This window comes from Syngnathus typhle, linkage group LG16, assembly GCF_033458585.1.
Source record: "Syngnathus typhle isolate RoL2023-S1 ecotype Sweden linkage group LG16, RoL_Styp_1.0, whole genome shotgun sequence".
NCBI classification, from domain to species: Eukaryota; Metazoa; Chordata; class Actinopteri; order Syngnathiformes; family Syngnathidae; genus Syngnathus; species Syngnathus typhle.
Window position 1 is genome coordinate 9519338 of NC_083753.1, and position 15925 is coordinate 9535262.

Consider the following 15925-nt stretch of genomic DNA (forward strand, 5'->3'; position numbering starts at 1 on the left):
TATGTTAAAAACTTCTACAAAAGCGGCCATTTTGGTTGATTTTCAAAGTTAACATTTTGCGGTAGCGGATGATAATGTTAAATACACTGAAATGCTGATGATTTATTCATACCAAAATCGAAGTCAAAACAATCGTTGGCCTTGCCTCCATTTTTAGGTTATAAACACAGCTGGACACCCTAAAACTTTTTGTGTTTATGTCTGTTTGCTACCTTTCCAACTTGAGGCTAAAAATAGTCTCCGTGTATCCGGCTGGGATGCTAACAGTGCAGTCATCTTTCCCTGTGAAGGACACAACACTGTCTGAAGTTTTGGGAGCAGGGAGAAGGGAGAGCGGAGGGGGAAGGAAACGGTGACTACCGTGTGACAAGCGCCCTGTTCCTTCCTCCCAGGCCTGGGAAACAGGAAGTGCTACACACAAGGCATTATTGTGACGGAGAGGAAATGCAAGGTCCTCTAAAATAGGAACCTCAATCTGGTTGTCAATGACATGGGACAGAGACCCCCCACTGTTACCACACACACACCAACAGTATCTGAAATATATAGTAAAAGAAAATCCAGATATGGATATTTATTATACAGGCCTGAATAATAACATTTCAAAGGGGACATGTGTTAATCAAACGTTAAGGAGGGGCTGGTTGCGAAGAGAGCTAATCAAAATCTTCCTTAATCTGTTCCATGCTTTCAATTAGACAGGTCTGGAAATGGCCGACTCCTCTGTGAGGAGACACTGGCAGAAAACTGGCAGAGCAGAGTTGTCGGCCATGTCTTATGATTTCACACACTATCATCCTGGCAAATTCGCAGCTATTTCCCCCCTTTTGCCAAAATCAGCATGGCAGCTCATGTAGCACATTACATGGATAAGATCTCCATTGTGCACCTGTGGAGAACATAGCAGATGTTGGCCACCTGACTTACTTTTTTTTTTTGGTCAAGTGGGGGGAAAAAAAAGATCTGAATTGTTTTTGTTTTTCTCAATTAAAACTAGATCCATCAATGTCATTAAGCTTTTCAGCACCAATTAAAAGAAAAGAGGAAGCAAAGACATTAATCACTCTATGTAAAGTAAGATATGGCTGTTAATGCATTCAGGGGTACCATATATACACCACAAATTATGATTTGTAAAAAGATTAGGGCAGATACTGTCACATTTTTTGAATCAATTGTTTACGATAGATATACTTTTTTACTATTATGTTTTCCTATAAGCACACAGATGAATGTTGTAAAGGAATACAGCTCTTGTAATGGATTTCAGTAATATTTGTGGTGTAAGAATCACTCTTCACTCACATCTGAAATAGGAAAATCTTATTTTAATCCAGAATTCAAAAATGGCATCATTCTACATTGCAAACAGATGCATATACAAAGTAGTTGAACAAAACAAAATGTTTACTGCCATCTAGTGGTCAATGTATAGACCAACAAACAAACTTGGCTTGTGGCAGTCTGAACAGTAAATGACCTGCCTGAACCCAAAGACTACTACTTCTCCTCTAACTTGGTTGTTCTTAGCTAGAAGGGCTCCTTCAAGCCATCACTTCCATCAAAAGCGATGCTAAATCTTTAACTCCACCACCGAAAGACATTTCGCTCACTTCCTCTGATGTGGTGTCTGGGACCGGATCTGGAGTGGCCACATCCACAAAAGCCGGGAAGGCGTTTTCATCGGCTTCCATCGGCGGTGGCGCCGATTGCGGTTCCACGGTAGGCTCTGTAGATTCGTGTTGCTCTGACACAGGTGAGGTGTGGAGTGGGGTCTCCGTTCGAGGACCAGAACGAATCAGCAGACCTTTGTCTGTAGTGGGGTAGCGTTTGGCGGCACACTCCCGCCGCTCGCAGTGCATCTGATCCAGCAGCCTGAGCTCGGCCGGCAAGTCAAACACTTTCTCCTGAGGTAGAAAACACAGCATTTAAATTTGTTCAAAAAGTGAAAATAATTCAAATCTCATTAACGATCATCGACGGAAGGGCTAACTGACTTATTATAGCTCGAATTAATGGCATGCATTTTTATTGCTAACATGGATATCCCGCTGTAAAGCTCAAATTACTTTACAGGCATTAAATTTTGCTGTTACTAAAAATGAAAACCCAAACAAATATTTTACACATACCTGTGATTGCAGTTTGGTCCTTTTAGAACTGAATACTGCGTGGCAGACTTGGCATCTTCTTTGTACAAATTATTATGTCATCCATTGACTCAACGTATCCTCTTCACCGACAGGTTCATATGAAATCATTTTTACATTTTCTAAGCAAATTAAAAACCCTAAACCCTTTGGGGTTTGACCGACAGAATAATACCAAACACTTTTTCAATTTAAGTCAGCAGAAGTGACTCACCCCGAAGATACAGCAACCAAAAGTAACCCCACCAAATATTTCATGAAAAGTGTACCACAATCCAGACCATGACCCCAGTTGACTTTCAAGTTGTCTGCACATTTAAAAAACCGTCATAGAAACCCCCCCCCCCCCCCCCCCTCATCATGGCACTTTTAAATTGCCAAATGACATTTGCAATATATATTTCAATGTAATGTTAATCAATATTTCAATGCACCACCCGGAAAACGCATTCCTACCATATTGATGCTTTCCAAATCTTCATTTGGATACTGGCTATTTGAGAGGTAGACATCCACTAAAGCCACGTAGTCCGTGAGAAGACAATCCAGCAGTGCCATTCTGAGAGGTTGCAAGTGGATCACTGACAGCGCCATCGCATTCAGCAACGGTAAAGGACATGGACGCTTGTACCACAACTTGCTTTCCTCCTGCGATTAAAAATAAAAACACATCGCTGTCGTGACAATTGACTGATCAGGTGGAGTAACCGGCATCGTCCTCTATCAAGATGTACCTCGGTAAACTGGGACTTGGTCTCTAGAACAGAGAGGTGGGAGGAGGGCAACTTCAGGTGGCGACTCACCAGTTCATGAAGAGTGCTTACTTTGTGAGGAAAGAATCCTCCAGTCTCAGAGTGAAAGCACATGACATCTGCCACCTTGGTAAGGTAAAGGTAACTTTAAAAAAATGGTACCACAAGGATGTACATATTGCCACCATTTCCCCCCCCTCATATACCTGAGTGTCAAAGACATTCGTCATCTTCACGCCGTGTTGTGTCATCAGACACCCGGCAATAGCTCTGCAGTCATGAACGACCTGTGTCACATAACACAATCAACGAAAGCCCCCACCCAAAAAGCATGTACGACTTCTCACCTTCAGTATGCCCTTACTCTCGAGAATCATAGTCAGACCGTTTTTAAAGGCTTTTTCTCCAAGCAAGAGAATGTCAAAGAGATACACCTTATGTTTGGTGGCAATCTAAGACACAAACATAATTAGATACAGATAACATTGAGTGAACCTAATGTTTGGAATTTTACTGAAAATGCAAGACACCAGACTTCTCACCTGAAGCCAACACAGTCGGCCATGCTTGTACATGTCCACCCCATCAGCCCCAACGCCAACCACATGCTGCTTCTTAATTTGCATAATCTATAAAGTAACATCACAAACAATCTAGCGATTGTACAGTATGGAATCCTGAGAAGTAATGTGTTTCTTACGGACTCTGAAAACTACTTACAGCGGGTCCAAATTTCTCATGAAATGCATTAATAACTTCAAATTTGACGTATTCATCATCATCATCATCAGCTATGAAGATAAAGACATTATTAATTACAATTTATTGTTTCTATTTTGATGATTACTGACCGTGGTAAAAAGTCTTGAATGGCTGGAATTCAGACAGCTTCAAGTGGTCTTCAGGAATATTTCTGTGCAAAATTTAACAGCTCTAAATCTAAATTTTTGCCTTCAAGGTGAGACATATTGACAACGACTTACCCATGCTTTTTGTCCTCGTCATCGGTAAACTCCACTATGAATTCACAGCTTGTTATTTGGTGGAATTTTCACTTAAAAGATATTTGTTGGCCTTTTGTACTCACCATTGACAAACTCATGGCCGAAGATTAATCTACTTCCGGGAAGTTCGCGGCCATTATCGACAAACACGACTGAAAAAACACAATTTCAATTAAAAAAAGATCTGTTTAATGTCCTCGGTCATTCAAGCGCAACAAATTATTAGCTTTAATTTCGTTTGAAGTAAATAGTTACATTAATAAATAAATAAAAATAAAACTTCAAACCGTTCGTGAGGGTCACCGTTTTGCTGGAGCTGATTCGTTGCACAACGCCGACGCAAAACGACGATTTAAGAGTAATTTTAATACGTTTGCCTTGGAATATATTCGAGAATGAATAATCTGCCATGTTGAGCGGCACTTGAGTGTCGTTAAATTAAATAAATCAATAGTAAGTTAACTATCGAACGCGGACATTAACACCTCAATCAAGCTAACTTGATGCTGCGTTCAAGAACAACCCGCGCGTTTTGGAAATAATACATTTTTTAAAAATATATATATTATTCTTGAATATTTTATTTTGAATCATTGTTACATGTAATACATTTTTTGATTCTTTTCAAATAAAATTATTTTCGCTATCTGAAGTGTTAATTTTCATTTATTCATTCATTTATTTATTAATATTATTTATTGTAACACGTGTAAGCAAATTAAGCAATATGACTACAGTACATAATTGTATTGCTTTTCAGCCACATGGGGGCAGGCGTATTGCATGTAGCACATTGCAATAAGCCATATAAAATCAATTCTATCATGAGCGATACTTATAAACATTGTATAAATAAGGTAGTAAAGATGTGGGAAATAAGTATTGGATGTGTTTCTTATGTAGTTCTGCAAAAGCTTAATTTGATCCAATGCCAATCATTTCTAGTTTATAGCTTTTGTATGCTCACCTGCTTGGACATGGACCGGCTGTAAAAAGTCGACAACTGATAATTACTGATCACATCTGATTTAAACTGGGTTTGAGATGATTTAATTCAATTCCAGATATTCACAAAATGAATCAGTGCTGGATTGCATTGGTTTGCCATTGCATCTTATGCTGCACATCTCTGTGATAAAACAATACAATCCAGATCAGAATTGGATTAAACTTGGGTTGACACTAAAAGTGCTGATATGCATCCCCACATCTCATTTGTTTTAACTGGCTTTAAAAAAAAAAAAAAAAAAAAGTTAATCGTGCTGTCACATGCACAAACTGGAACTACAAGTTCTGATATGCATGCCCACATCACATTTGTTTTAACTGACATTAAAAAAAAAGAGTTAATCATGCTATCACATGCATAAACTGGATAAAATTGAAATGCTGCCTATTGTTCAATGTGGATTATTTTTTGATTAAATTTTGACCCAGCAGACAATTTTCTATCATATCTGACAGTTATGTTCCTGTTGGGATCCCCCCCTCCCAAAAAAACCCTGATCAAATTACATCATATACTTTAAGAATATGTCTTCACTAGTCTAAACACCGGTGAAAGTTGAGTCAAGAAAAGTGACTGGCAACCGAGTGTGACGCTCAGAGGAGTTCCTCTACCCACTTTGCAGTGCAGTTAATGACATAGCGGCCACAGTGCAGCCTGCCTCCCGCCCACAGACAAGCTGCGTCTGAATGTTGCCTGTTGCTTGTGTCACGTCCATTGACGAGTGTGCATGCGTGCGTGTGCGTGCGCAGCATGCTGCTAAGAGTACCGGTGTGGCGAGCACAGTGATCAGATGCTCCCAACGAGGAGGACGCAGATGGACAGCTTAGTGCAGCCTCTCGTCGCCCAGTACCTCGCCATGGGCTGTCAATCAAAAGACAACAACAAAAGTGAAAGTATGACCGCGGACGACAAGGGGAAAGACGATGCGTAAGTGTCATACGAAGATTTGAGTCTTTTCGTTGAATTCTTTTTCAAATTCTTTCCGTCGCTTGTTCTGTATATTTACTTTTTCATTTGTGTATGCATATTTTGTCGATACGTAGGCTCTTACAGCAAAAATAAAATAAGAGTAATGCATAACATTTAAGAAATGTTGCTTTTTCATCTTAGTTGGAAAAAAAAAGATTAGTATTTCCCGGTCAGCCATCAAGCTAAAGTGGATGTCCGTAATTAAGTGGTATTTCCCACAGTTGGAGGAAGGAAATGAGAACAATGCATACTATCTCACGGGAGTTCCTTTAAACACAAGCCATCTTTTGTACTTTGCATTTTGTGCGATGGACGTTGCGGCAAAAAATACTCACACTCTGTATTTAAGGGGAACTACTGCATGCATAGAAGCAGAACATATATTTTTATATTCAGAAGAAATATTTAATGCGATCATGTGTGTGTTTATTTCCAAAAAGGAGAGGGACACCAGGATCCGGCCCCAGGTCGAGAGTTTCCCCTCCAGGACGTCCTAAAAAATTCCACAAGCCAGGTCAGGTCCAGACCCCCATGGGGAAACCCACAGTGTCAATAGGCCATCTCGCCAAAGGAGCCAGCTGGGAGGAGCTGATCCAGGCTTGTTTGCAGGCCTTTGGTAAGCCTTATCTAGCCTTCCTTGAAGTGGTTTCAAAAGTCTAAGCACCCCTGTAGCTGACTCGCATTCAACGTGAATATAATCAGTCCATTTTGAACACTGTAAAATCCAAGTTCTACACTTATGCAACTACATTTTCTGTTTTTATTTTAGGTTTGTGATTTGGCTTGCAGTCATCTCACTAAAATCTGCAGATTGATTCTGGTATGATTTTATGTTGCAGATGTTGATGATATGTTTTTGCCTTATCCAGGGAGGAAAGGTGTTTACGAGCACACCGCAGGTTGGTTGAGTAGGTTGGATCAATCAAGCCAATATAATTGGCTTCATTAAGTTGTCAGGAGAGCTTTCTGAGTTTTGGTGATTATATCTCTGGAAAGAGAAGCTTTCAAAGTGCCGTTGCCCTGGTTACGCAAATGGAGCAATGGGGGAGGCGTTACAATGGGCCGCACATAAAAGGGCATCCCATAAAGAGCGGTCGTCAGCAGCGAGCTACAACCAGGTGGAAGTTTGTATGGCCACATAAAATATCAGCATGAAAATGACAAAAAATTGAAAAATGGAAATAGAACTTTAGGGAGCGTCAACATTTGTCGTATTAATCGTGAGTGTGTAGTTTTATGAATATCTGTGGATGAAAAATACTTTAAAAAAACAAATCGGTGAGTTCCATTTGCTCTTCTAATATAAGCGTGCTGGCAAGATTTATTTGAAAAGTGACCCTATGGTACCTTCAGGCTCTGCTGAGCCTAAAGGTCAACTCTTCATGTAGCGTCGTTCGCATGGTGACCGGCTTTTGAAGAACACTCCGCTGTGAGACGTCGATCAATATCCACTGACATCATCGCTCACTTTGTGCTTTGAGTTATTTATTGGTGCACCCCCATTTTTTAAAAATCAATTTTAACCATAAGCATCCACTTGGATTATTTCAAACTATTGAAAAAAATATTTCCATCATGTTCTATTTTCAAACATGGACCACCTCCCTTCAAGTCTAAATGTTAATCAGATTTCAAAGAAAAACCATAAAAGGATCATCATTCCATTTGATAACATCGCAAAAGAAGGAAAAAGCCACACGCAGATTTGGAGTTTGCTGATGAGCATCTAAGATAACCTTAAAAGTGCATTTCCACCACCGTGGGCGTTTTTCCTCATTTTCCAAGCGTCGAGAGATAGCCCAAAAGGGATTTACCCCAACAAACAACCCTTTAGTGGTTGTCAAAACAAGCATGGGGTCATTGTTTACCTTCCGCGGAATCATCCCTTTCCTGTTGTCCATTTACGGCTCTCACTTTGATGCTTGTGGTGGCTATAAAAGTAGTAAACAAATGAAATGGAAGCTTCGAGTGAAAATTCAGGTAATGGCTGAGTGGCACCAACGGAAATACTGCCCAAGCAGGATATGAGAGAGCAGCCGGGAGAGGCTGGTTGCTTACAGATAACACAGATTGGAAAATGTGTTGCCATGGAAGTGGCAAGTATATCCAAGGTGATAAAAGTGTGTCTTAAATTCTCCTGAGGAGATGGAACGCTTGAAACCTTGGGCTTATTGTGATGCATTTTTTTTGTCATCTCGTCGAGTGTCTTTTCTCTGTGTTCACCGCGACGGCGGTTTTTCTCAGAAGATAAATGGTCAGGAAAAGGTTTGCACGCTCTGAAATTGGAACGTGGCACAGCATGGTGTTGTGCGGTTTTGGTGCATTTTTTTTTAAAACTTTGCTTTGTGTCTGTCATGACAATAGAGGAAGTGCTTGAGTGCAAATTGGTGGAAAAGAGGAACATAAAATGTAAGTCTACATACGTAGTTCCAAAGGTCAATGGCCTCTATGACATCATTTATTAGAGTGTCTCCATCAGTGGTTTCCCCGCCTGGGAAAAAGGGATGGCAAAAGTTTGCATACACAACATCATACAAATCCTCTAGTTACAACACCCGAGTATTGTGTGATTCCTAATTTAATTTAATTTAATTTAATTTAATTTAATTTAATTTAATTTAATTTAATTTAATTTAATTTAATTTAATTTAATTTAATTTAATTTAATTTAATTTAATTTAATTTAATTTAATTTAATTTAATTTAATTTAATTTAATTTAATTTAATTTAATTTAATTTAATTTAATTTAATTATTTATTTGTCTACCACTAAACTCAATTTGATCAATTTCAAATCAAACCATAGTTTGATTTTCATAAATCCTCTTCCTACCAGCTGTTATCAAACAGAGCGAATTTTTTTTTACACAAAATTTGGAACGCTTGCTGATTTTACATGGCGATGATTACTGACTATTGCTGCGCGCTGCATTTGTACAACATCGCACCTTTTAATCCAGTTGTGATGAATCACACAGATTCTGCAAGGACGATCATGAGTCACTGATCATATTTTTTTTTTTTCCACTGAGCGTATAACTTGACATTTTGCATCAAACAATGTATCCACATTTCCACACTCAGGTTTATATATATATTTTTTTTATTTCCCTCCAGATTCAGACGGTTACACAAGTGAGCGCAGCCACTTGTTGAACATCACACTGACCATGCATCGCCTTCTCATCTCCTCCAGCGACCTCCTGGAAAAACTCACCGATCTATATCCTTCCGCAACGTCACAGATACATTCCGAATCGTGCGTTTGCCCGTATTTAATTGTCAAAAGCGACTGCCAATCACCTGCTTGGCTCATGTTGCTGGCGTGAAATATTGGGATAATAACGCGGTTGAAGGGCTTTGGGTCTCGGCCTCCATTCAGGAACCGTCACAAAGCCTCTCCGAGGAGCGTGTCGAGGTTTCAGGTGTTAATTACTTCTGTTTCTTTGGCGGCCGTGTACACGCAACTCCTCCTCTTCAACTATATCTAAACAGCTTAAAGAGGAGCCCGTTGGCACAAACCACGTCAGCGAGCACAATAACAAATGTCCCTCTGCTATTTTTAACCTTCTCATTGAGAACCCAAAGGCCCCAGAAGAATCCATCAAATAGATTGAGAGTGTGTTATGATCAGGGAGGAGACGCGGGGGCCATTAACAGGCTTCCTCATCACAGTCCGGCCTTGGGAATGCGTAGGCGCATCTTCTGTTCCCATGACGCCATTAGCCTTTTTATGCTCATCACTTGAAGATGATTCCTGCCAAATGTCAGTCCGTTTCTTTAGGAGGGCTGGGAGTCACATCACACCTTGTCTTCTTTTTGTGTGGCCGCTTCATGTTCATCGTATGTTGCTCGGCATCCTTAACCAGAAGCTTTACGTTTAAAAGTGCCGTGGAGAATGAGCAGCCGGCAGAGTGCCAGAGAATTTGCTACTTCATCAGGTTTGTTCATTTATTGGACACTGATATTAAAGGTGTGACGACTGATCGATTAATCGGCAACTAATCGATTACCAAAATATTCAATGGTGATTTTTGATAAGCGATTAATTGTTTGTTGCTCACTATTTCTCTACAATAAATGTTATCTAATTTCTGTAGTCATCCATGAAAGCAGACTGATTGGGTCGATTCAAAATAAAAAAAATGTTTTTATTTCGGAAAACAATGATCAACATTTATGTTCTTGGACCATTTTCAAAACTGAATATTGTTCATTTCAATGTCACCTTGAATTGGTATATTTTTAATTAACTTGAAAATTAAAAAAAAAAAGTAAATCCGATTCCTTGATTCATCGACAAATTAATCGGTTGCCAAAATAATAGTTGCAGTACTAATTGATATCAACATTCTTTTTGCTATGGCTACCATCAACCCTCCTCTCTAACCTCCAGGCATTGGATTCAGGAATTCTGGATGATGTTCCGATTGCACCACAGCTTGTCAGACAGCTTGGACCAGCTCCGAGATGTAATCAGGGAGCAGGGACAGGAGCATCTCTGCTCTCTTCTCGAGACCAAATGGATGTAAGCGTGCGACCAGCTGTCAACTGAGAGGCTTGAACACGACAGCCAGGGGGAAAAAAAAAAAAAGAATCGAGTCACGATTTGTTGCCATCGTGTATTCCAGAAACGAGCGAGACTGGTCGTGGAAGGCCAGCCAGAAGATTAAAGCCAACAGCAGTAAAAAGAGGAAGGTATCTCTTCTCTTCGACCACCTGGAGCCCATTGAACTGGCCGAGCATCTCACCTTCCTGGAGTTTAAATCATTTTGCAGGATTTCCGTAAGTGCGCGCTCATAAGAGCAGAAATGACTTTTGGTGCTCGTGGGGTTTGCAAGCAAGGTGCAGATTTCCTTCCAAAGGAAATGTCAAGCTGCTTCTTGCTCTCACCTCTTTACTCTCTACTCTCACCGCCAGTTTATAGACTACCAGAATTACATCCGCAACTGTTGCATGAAGGACATCCCAGTGATGGAACGTTCCATTGCTCTGTGCAACGGGGTCTCCCAGTGGGTTCAACTAATGGTGCTGAGCAGGCCGACGGCTCAGCTTCGTGCCGAAGTTTTCACAAAGTTCATCCACGTGGCCAAGGTAGAGTTTCAGTCACATCACTGTGAGTCTGAGCGTTTGAAAATATTTATCAGTTGTCGGCGAGACTGCTAGCCTGCGCTGGTTCGTACCATTAAATCAGCAGCCTGCTGCAGAGCACAAAACCCATGGGGTGTGGAGACAAATTTCACACCATCATTCTCCAGTGACAGCAGAAATTAGAGAGCTGAGGAGAGATTTGAAAATGCTTTGAGTAAAAAAAAGAAAAAAAAGGAGAGAGAGACGGTGTGAAAAAGCAACAACAATTTAAGTGGTTTATGTAACTGCCATTTTATGTATTATATAACCAGAAGTACTTGAAACTTGTGCCTATCATCGCTTCAAACTACAAACACAATCCCGAGCTTTGTGTTTTGGATCTCGATGGATCGCGCAGTGTCCAGTTGAACGACCTTGTATGTGTTTGTGTGCGTCCGCCAGGGTTTACACCTCATGCACAACTACAACACGCTAATGGCGGTGGTGGGAGGGCTTTGTCACAGCTCCATATCCAGACTGAAGGACACCACCTCTCATGTACCCAATGAGGTCATCAAGGTAATGAATAATCACAAAATCATTAGAAAACCAAGCGTGGGTTATATTGAATAAGAACGTTTTAATTTAATTTAATTTAATTTAATTTAATTTAATTTAATTTAATTTAATTTAATTTAATTTAATTTAATTTAATTTAATTTAATTTAATTTAATTTAATTTAATTTAATTTAATTTAATTTAATTTAATAAATGCATGATATAATTGCATTGGCTTATTTCTTTATTACTTTTAGTAGGCTTAGATAATATTCATCAGCGTGGAGTAAATGTGTCGTTCCTGTCGTCCTCAGGTGTTAAACGAAATGACAGATCTGCTCTCGTCGTGCCGAAACTTTGATAACTACAGACAAGCATACAACAAGTGTACAGGTTTTAAAATCCCCATCCTGGGCGTGCACCTCAAAGACCTGATCTCAGTGAACGAGGCCATGCCCAACTATGTGGAAGACAATAAAGTGAACGTGCAGAAGCTGCAGGCGCTCTACAGTCATATCAATGAGCTGATGCAGCTCCAGCAGATCCCACCCAAGCTGGACGCCAACAAGGACTTGGTCCATCTCCTCACGGTATATTTCATAGCCGACACGCTACATACGATCCGATTAGCCGATTAATCATGACTAGCATCGGTGACTAGTCGACAAGCAAAGTAATCGTTTGCGGCTGCCTCGATTCCAGCATGTGGTTTGTTGGCATGCGTGTGGGTGAGATGAGAGTCTATGATCCATGAGTGTGTGTGTGTGTGTGTGTGTGTGTGTGTGTGTGTGTGTGTGTGTGTGTGGGTGGCAAACCGAGTGTGAATGAGAGGGAATTCAAATTGCTACGTTGTACTTGTGTGTCATCCTCGCAGTGTTTTGCATGAATACAGTATGTCCTTGAAAATCTGCTCTTCTACAATGTGACCAATCCTCTCTCTCTCTCTCTCTCTCTCTCTCTGTCTCTCAGCTGTCCTTGGACCTTTACTATACCGAAGATGATATCTACGAACTGTCTTACGCCCGGGAGCCCAAGAACTGTAAAGCCCCTGTGAGTGATAGAGCCATTTAACACCCACAAGTCAGAGCTGTGTACATCCATCGTCACATTTGAGAAGCTAATACAGAAAAAAAAAAGCTATTTTCTTATTGAGACTTATTTTTCAACATAATTTCCTTTTCCATCAGCCAACCACCCCTTCTAGACTTCCAGTAGTTGTCGACTGGGTATCCGGAGTGACTCCAAAACCGGATCCTCGAACTATTAGCAAACATGTGCAGAGAATGGTGGATGTGAGTTTTTCCTATTTCTTTTTGTTTTAGTATTGGGAGCATTATTTAATTTATTCTTTATTCTCCTCTAAGTCCGTGTTTAAGAACTACGATCACGACGAGAACGGCTTCATTTCTCAAGAGGACTTTGAGAAAATTGCGGCCAGTTTCCCCTTTTCTTTCTGTGTCATGGACAAAGACAAGTAAGTGCTCGGCGGGTTGCACGCTCATTTGCAGCTGCAGGGGAGAGCAAAGTGATATTTGTAGTGAGACGTACGGCAACAGGAAGTAGCTGCACAACTAACCATAAAGTCACCACTTTCGAGTGTTTTTTTTTTTTTTGCACGCGATGTTTAAAAACCACAAAAAAAAATCATGCAATTCCTGTAAAAAAAAAAAAGATCAGTGTAAATAGTGTGTTTTGTTGATAATACAGTTTTTTTTTTTTAAAATATGTTTGTGCAGGGAAGGACTTGTCAACAGAGATGAGATCACAGCTTATTTCATGCGGGCCAGTGTCATCTGCTCCAAACTGGGCTTAGGCTTTGTTCATAACTTTCAGGAAACCACTTACATGAAGCCTACCTTTTGCGACAACTGCTCGGGCCTCGTAAGTCACCCAAAAAAAAAAAAAAAATCATCTTAACCCATTCAGTGCCATTGACGGTTATAGACGTCAAATATATGAATTGGATTGGCAGTGAATGAATTAAATGTTGGCTTTTTGTATGTTCCTTCTAGCTGTGGGGTGTCATCAAGCAAGGCTACAAATGCAAAGGTAATATCGGATATTAGTCATGCGAGGTCTCTTTAGGGTGGGAACCTCGACATAACGACCATTCGCACAATCTAATTGGAGGAAATAGAAAAGCTCCATCCTTAAATAAAACACGGTTCCTGTTTTGACTTTTTTTGCGTTCTCACAGACTGCGGGATGAACTGCCACAAGTTGTGTAAGGACCAGGTGCCCTTTGAGTGCAAGAAAAACACCAAAATGAACAACAACAATATCACCGACAGTCCCACGCCTAGCTCCACGCCTGTTACCACGGGAACCTCGGAGGGTGGGTCAGGGCACCACACTTATCCCGTCATGATATTAATTACAAGGACTTACGCAACCGGCGACCCGGTGGCAGCGCATAGAATCGCAAATTCATTTACGTTTTGTTTTTGTATTTTTTTTCCAAGAGTCGAAAAGGTTATCTGCTATGGGTGGGTGGTTTCCCTCTAGCTGTTTTTCTTTTTACTTACAAGCTGCCCACCTGCGACAAGAAATTTGCATTATTCAGCTGCAGGTTACACATGCAAAAAAATGTAATGTTGTATTTTGACACATCATCTGAGTCATTTTGTTTTGCAGTCATGACCTTCCTCTTAGACCACAATCTTTTCTGTGTGTGTGTGTGTGTGTGTGTCTACACAATTAAAATGTTGCCCTACTTAATCAATCAACTTTTTTTGTGTTGACCCCAATATAATAAATGCTGCATTATTTTGCCACCTTAACATGTTACATCCAATAATACTAACCCCTACCACTATCTCACCATTCAGGTTCAGATGAGTTTCCTTTCCAATACCCGCCCGATGACAACAAAGACTGGAGTCCAGACTCTCCAGTCACCTCCCATTTGAGGCAAAACCGGGTCCACAGCGCCACTCAGACCGAGGGTCCGCCGCTGTCCCCCGATGCCACTTGCCCTCATCCCTCTTTTCTAGGCCCGGTGGCATTATCTCCCTCAATGTGTCCCAGCCCGCTGCTGCAGAGGAAACAGCGCCATTGCGCCAAATGGGAGAACCGAATTTCTGTTGTACAGAAACCCCGAGAGCCAGAAGAAGACAACAAATCCATCACTGAAGCCTTGCAATCAGTGGGTGGCACACTTCTTTTTTTAATGGTACTTGAACGCACCACGATACTTATCTTTTTTTTTTTTAAATCAGGAGAACGACAGGCTCCAAAAAGCCAACGAGACACTACACAGTAAGTTGAAGGACTCCGAGCAGGAAGTGGAAATGTTAAAGACACTGTTGAAGAGGCACGCGCTCCATCCTGTGGAGGAGGAAGAACCCTTCTAGACACGTTAAGGACATACGGTATCATCAGACCATAGAGTGTAATAAAACACAGTCAGGGTATTACTGTATTTTTTTTTTTAATTAAACATCACTGCAGAATGAGGTTAATTATAGAAATTTAAAAAAATCACTGTAATGCAGAGTGCACAGGAAGCTGTTTGCAGAGTGATAGTGTCACCTAGTGCTAGTTGCCTGAATTAATGGGATGAAGGGTTCTCACCAAAGCAACATAACAGTATTAACTGCTCATTTGGGGAATAATGTGCTTTAAAAAAAAAAAAAAAAAAAAATTTATTCAGTGAGTGGCGGTTTAAATGCTACTGGAACACAGGGCATGCCTGTCTATAAAATGTTATTTTGCTAGTAAACGACAATCCTGCCTGGCGAGGTGAAATGGAGTAGAGGAAAAACTAAGTGCCATAAAAAAAAAAAAAAAGGTGTTCAATCAGATTTGGGCAGCAACATGCTTGCGAAATATGTACAGTATCATTTTGTAAAATATATTGGGTAGGCCTAATAATTGCAGTTCAATTGTTTTTCATTACAGACTTTAAGTGCATCTTTTTATTGTGTGAAACACTACGCAGTTCACATAAAGCGTAAAATGATAAATTGTTTTGTACTTTGGTAGGCCCACCTTCTGTTAGATGTGGTTTTTGCTTATTTGTACACGCTACTTTTGTTTTGAATTTTTAAGGTCAGTGTTGTAAATGGAAATTGTGGTGTTTGTGTTTATTGAAAGTGCCACGACGAGGGTTGGGGGGTGGGGGTTACATCTCTTTTTTCATGTCAGTATTTGTGAGCTTTCTAGTTAAAAATAAATGCTGTGCATTCTGCGTAAAATGTACTACTTGTGTTCTTCCATTTCAACAGTAGGGGGCGCTGTATGCTCACAAAATCCCATACCGTCTTCACTCCATCAGTGCTTTTGAAGAAACTTTTTCAATTAATTAAAAAACAAATTTTTAAATTATTATTTTATTAATTAGTAACTTGAGAAAAAAAATACAAGCCCCCAAATGACTTTTTTCTTTAGCAGTGTGATGTAGTGAAAGTGT

General features: G+C 40.3%; 2 protein-coding genes across 2 annotated transcripts; one reads left to right on the forward strand and one right to left on the reverse strand.

Moving 5' to 3' along the window:
• Window positions 1–947: 947 nt before the first annotated feature.
• exd1 (exonuclease 3'-5' domain containing 1) lies at window positions 948–5599 on the reverse strand. Its single transcript, XM_061300860.1, has 11 exons — window positions 4194–5599; window positions 3990–4058; window positions 3886–3919; window positions 3754–3815; window positions 3623–3693; window positions 3445–3531; window positions 3250–3354; window positions 3109–3189; window positions 2885–3028; window positions 2607–2798; window positions 948–1907 (listed from the first exon to the last, which is right to left on the reverse strand). Exons 1-11 carry the CDS (start codon window positions 4315–4317, stop codon window positions 1545–1547), a joined length of 1332 nt encoding a protein of 443 aa, XP_061156844.1. The 5' UTR covers window positions 4318–5599; the 3' UTR covers window positions 948–1544.
• Window positions 5555–15425, forward strand: LOC133169033 (RAS guanyl-releasing protein 1-like). The gene is made up of 17 exons (XM_061300858.1): window positions 5555–5842; window positions 6325–6500; window positions 9003–9108; window positions 9764–9826; window positions 10282–10413; window positions 10517–10670; window positions 10806–10979; window positions 11418–11534; window positions 11829–12104; window positions 12484–12564; window positions 12702–12806; window positions 12879–12988; window positions 13251–13395; window positions 13527–13563; window positions 13712–13849; window positions 14343–14659; window positions 14733–15425. Exons 1-17 carry the CDS (start codon window positions 5706–5708, stop codon window positions 14865–14867), a joined length of 2403 nt encoding a protein of 800 aa, XP_061156842.1. The 5' UTR covers window positions 5555–5705; the 3' UTR covers window positions 14868–15425.
• Window positions 15426–15925: the final 500 nt, after the last annotated feature.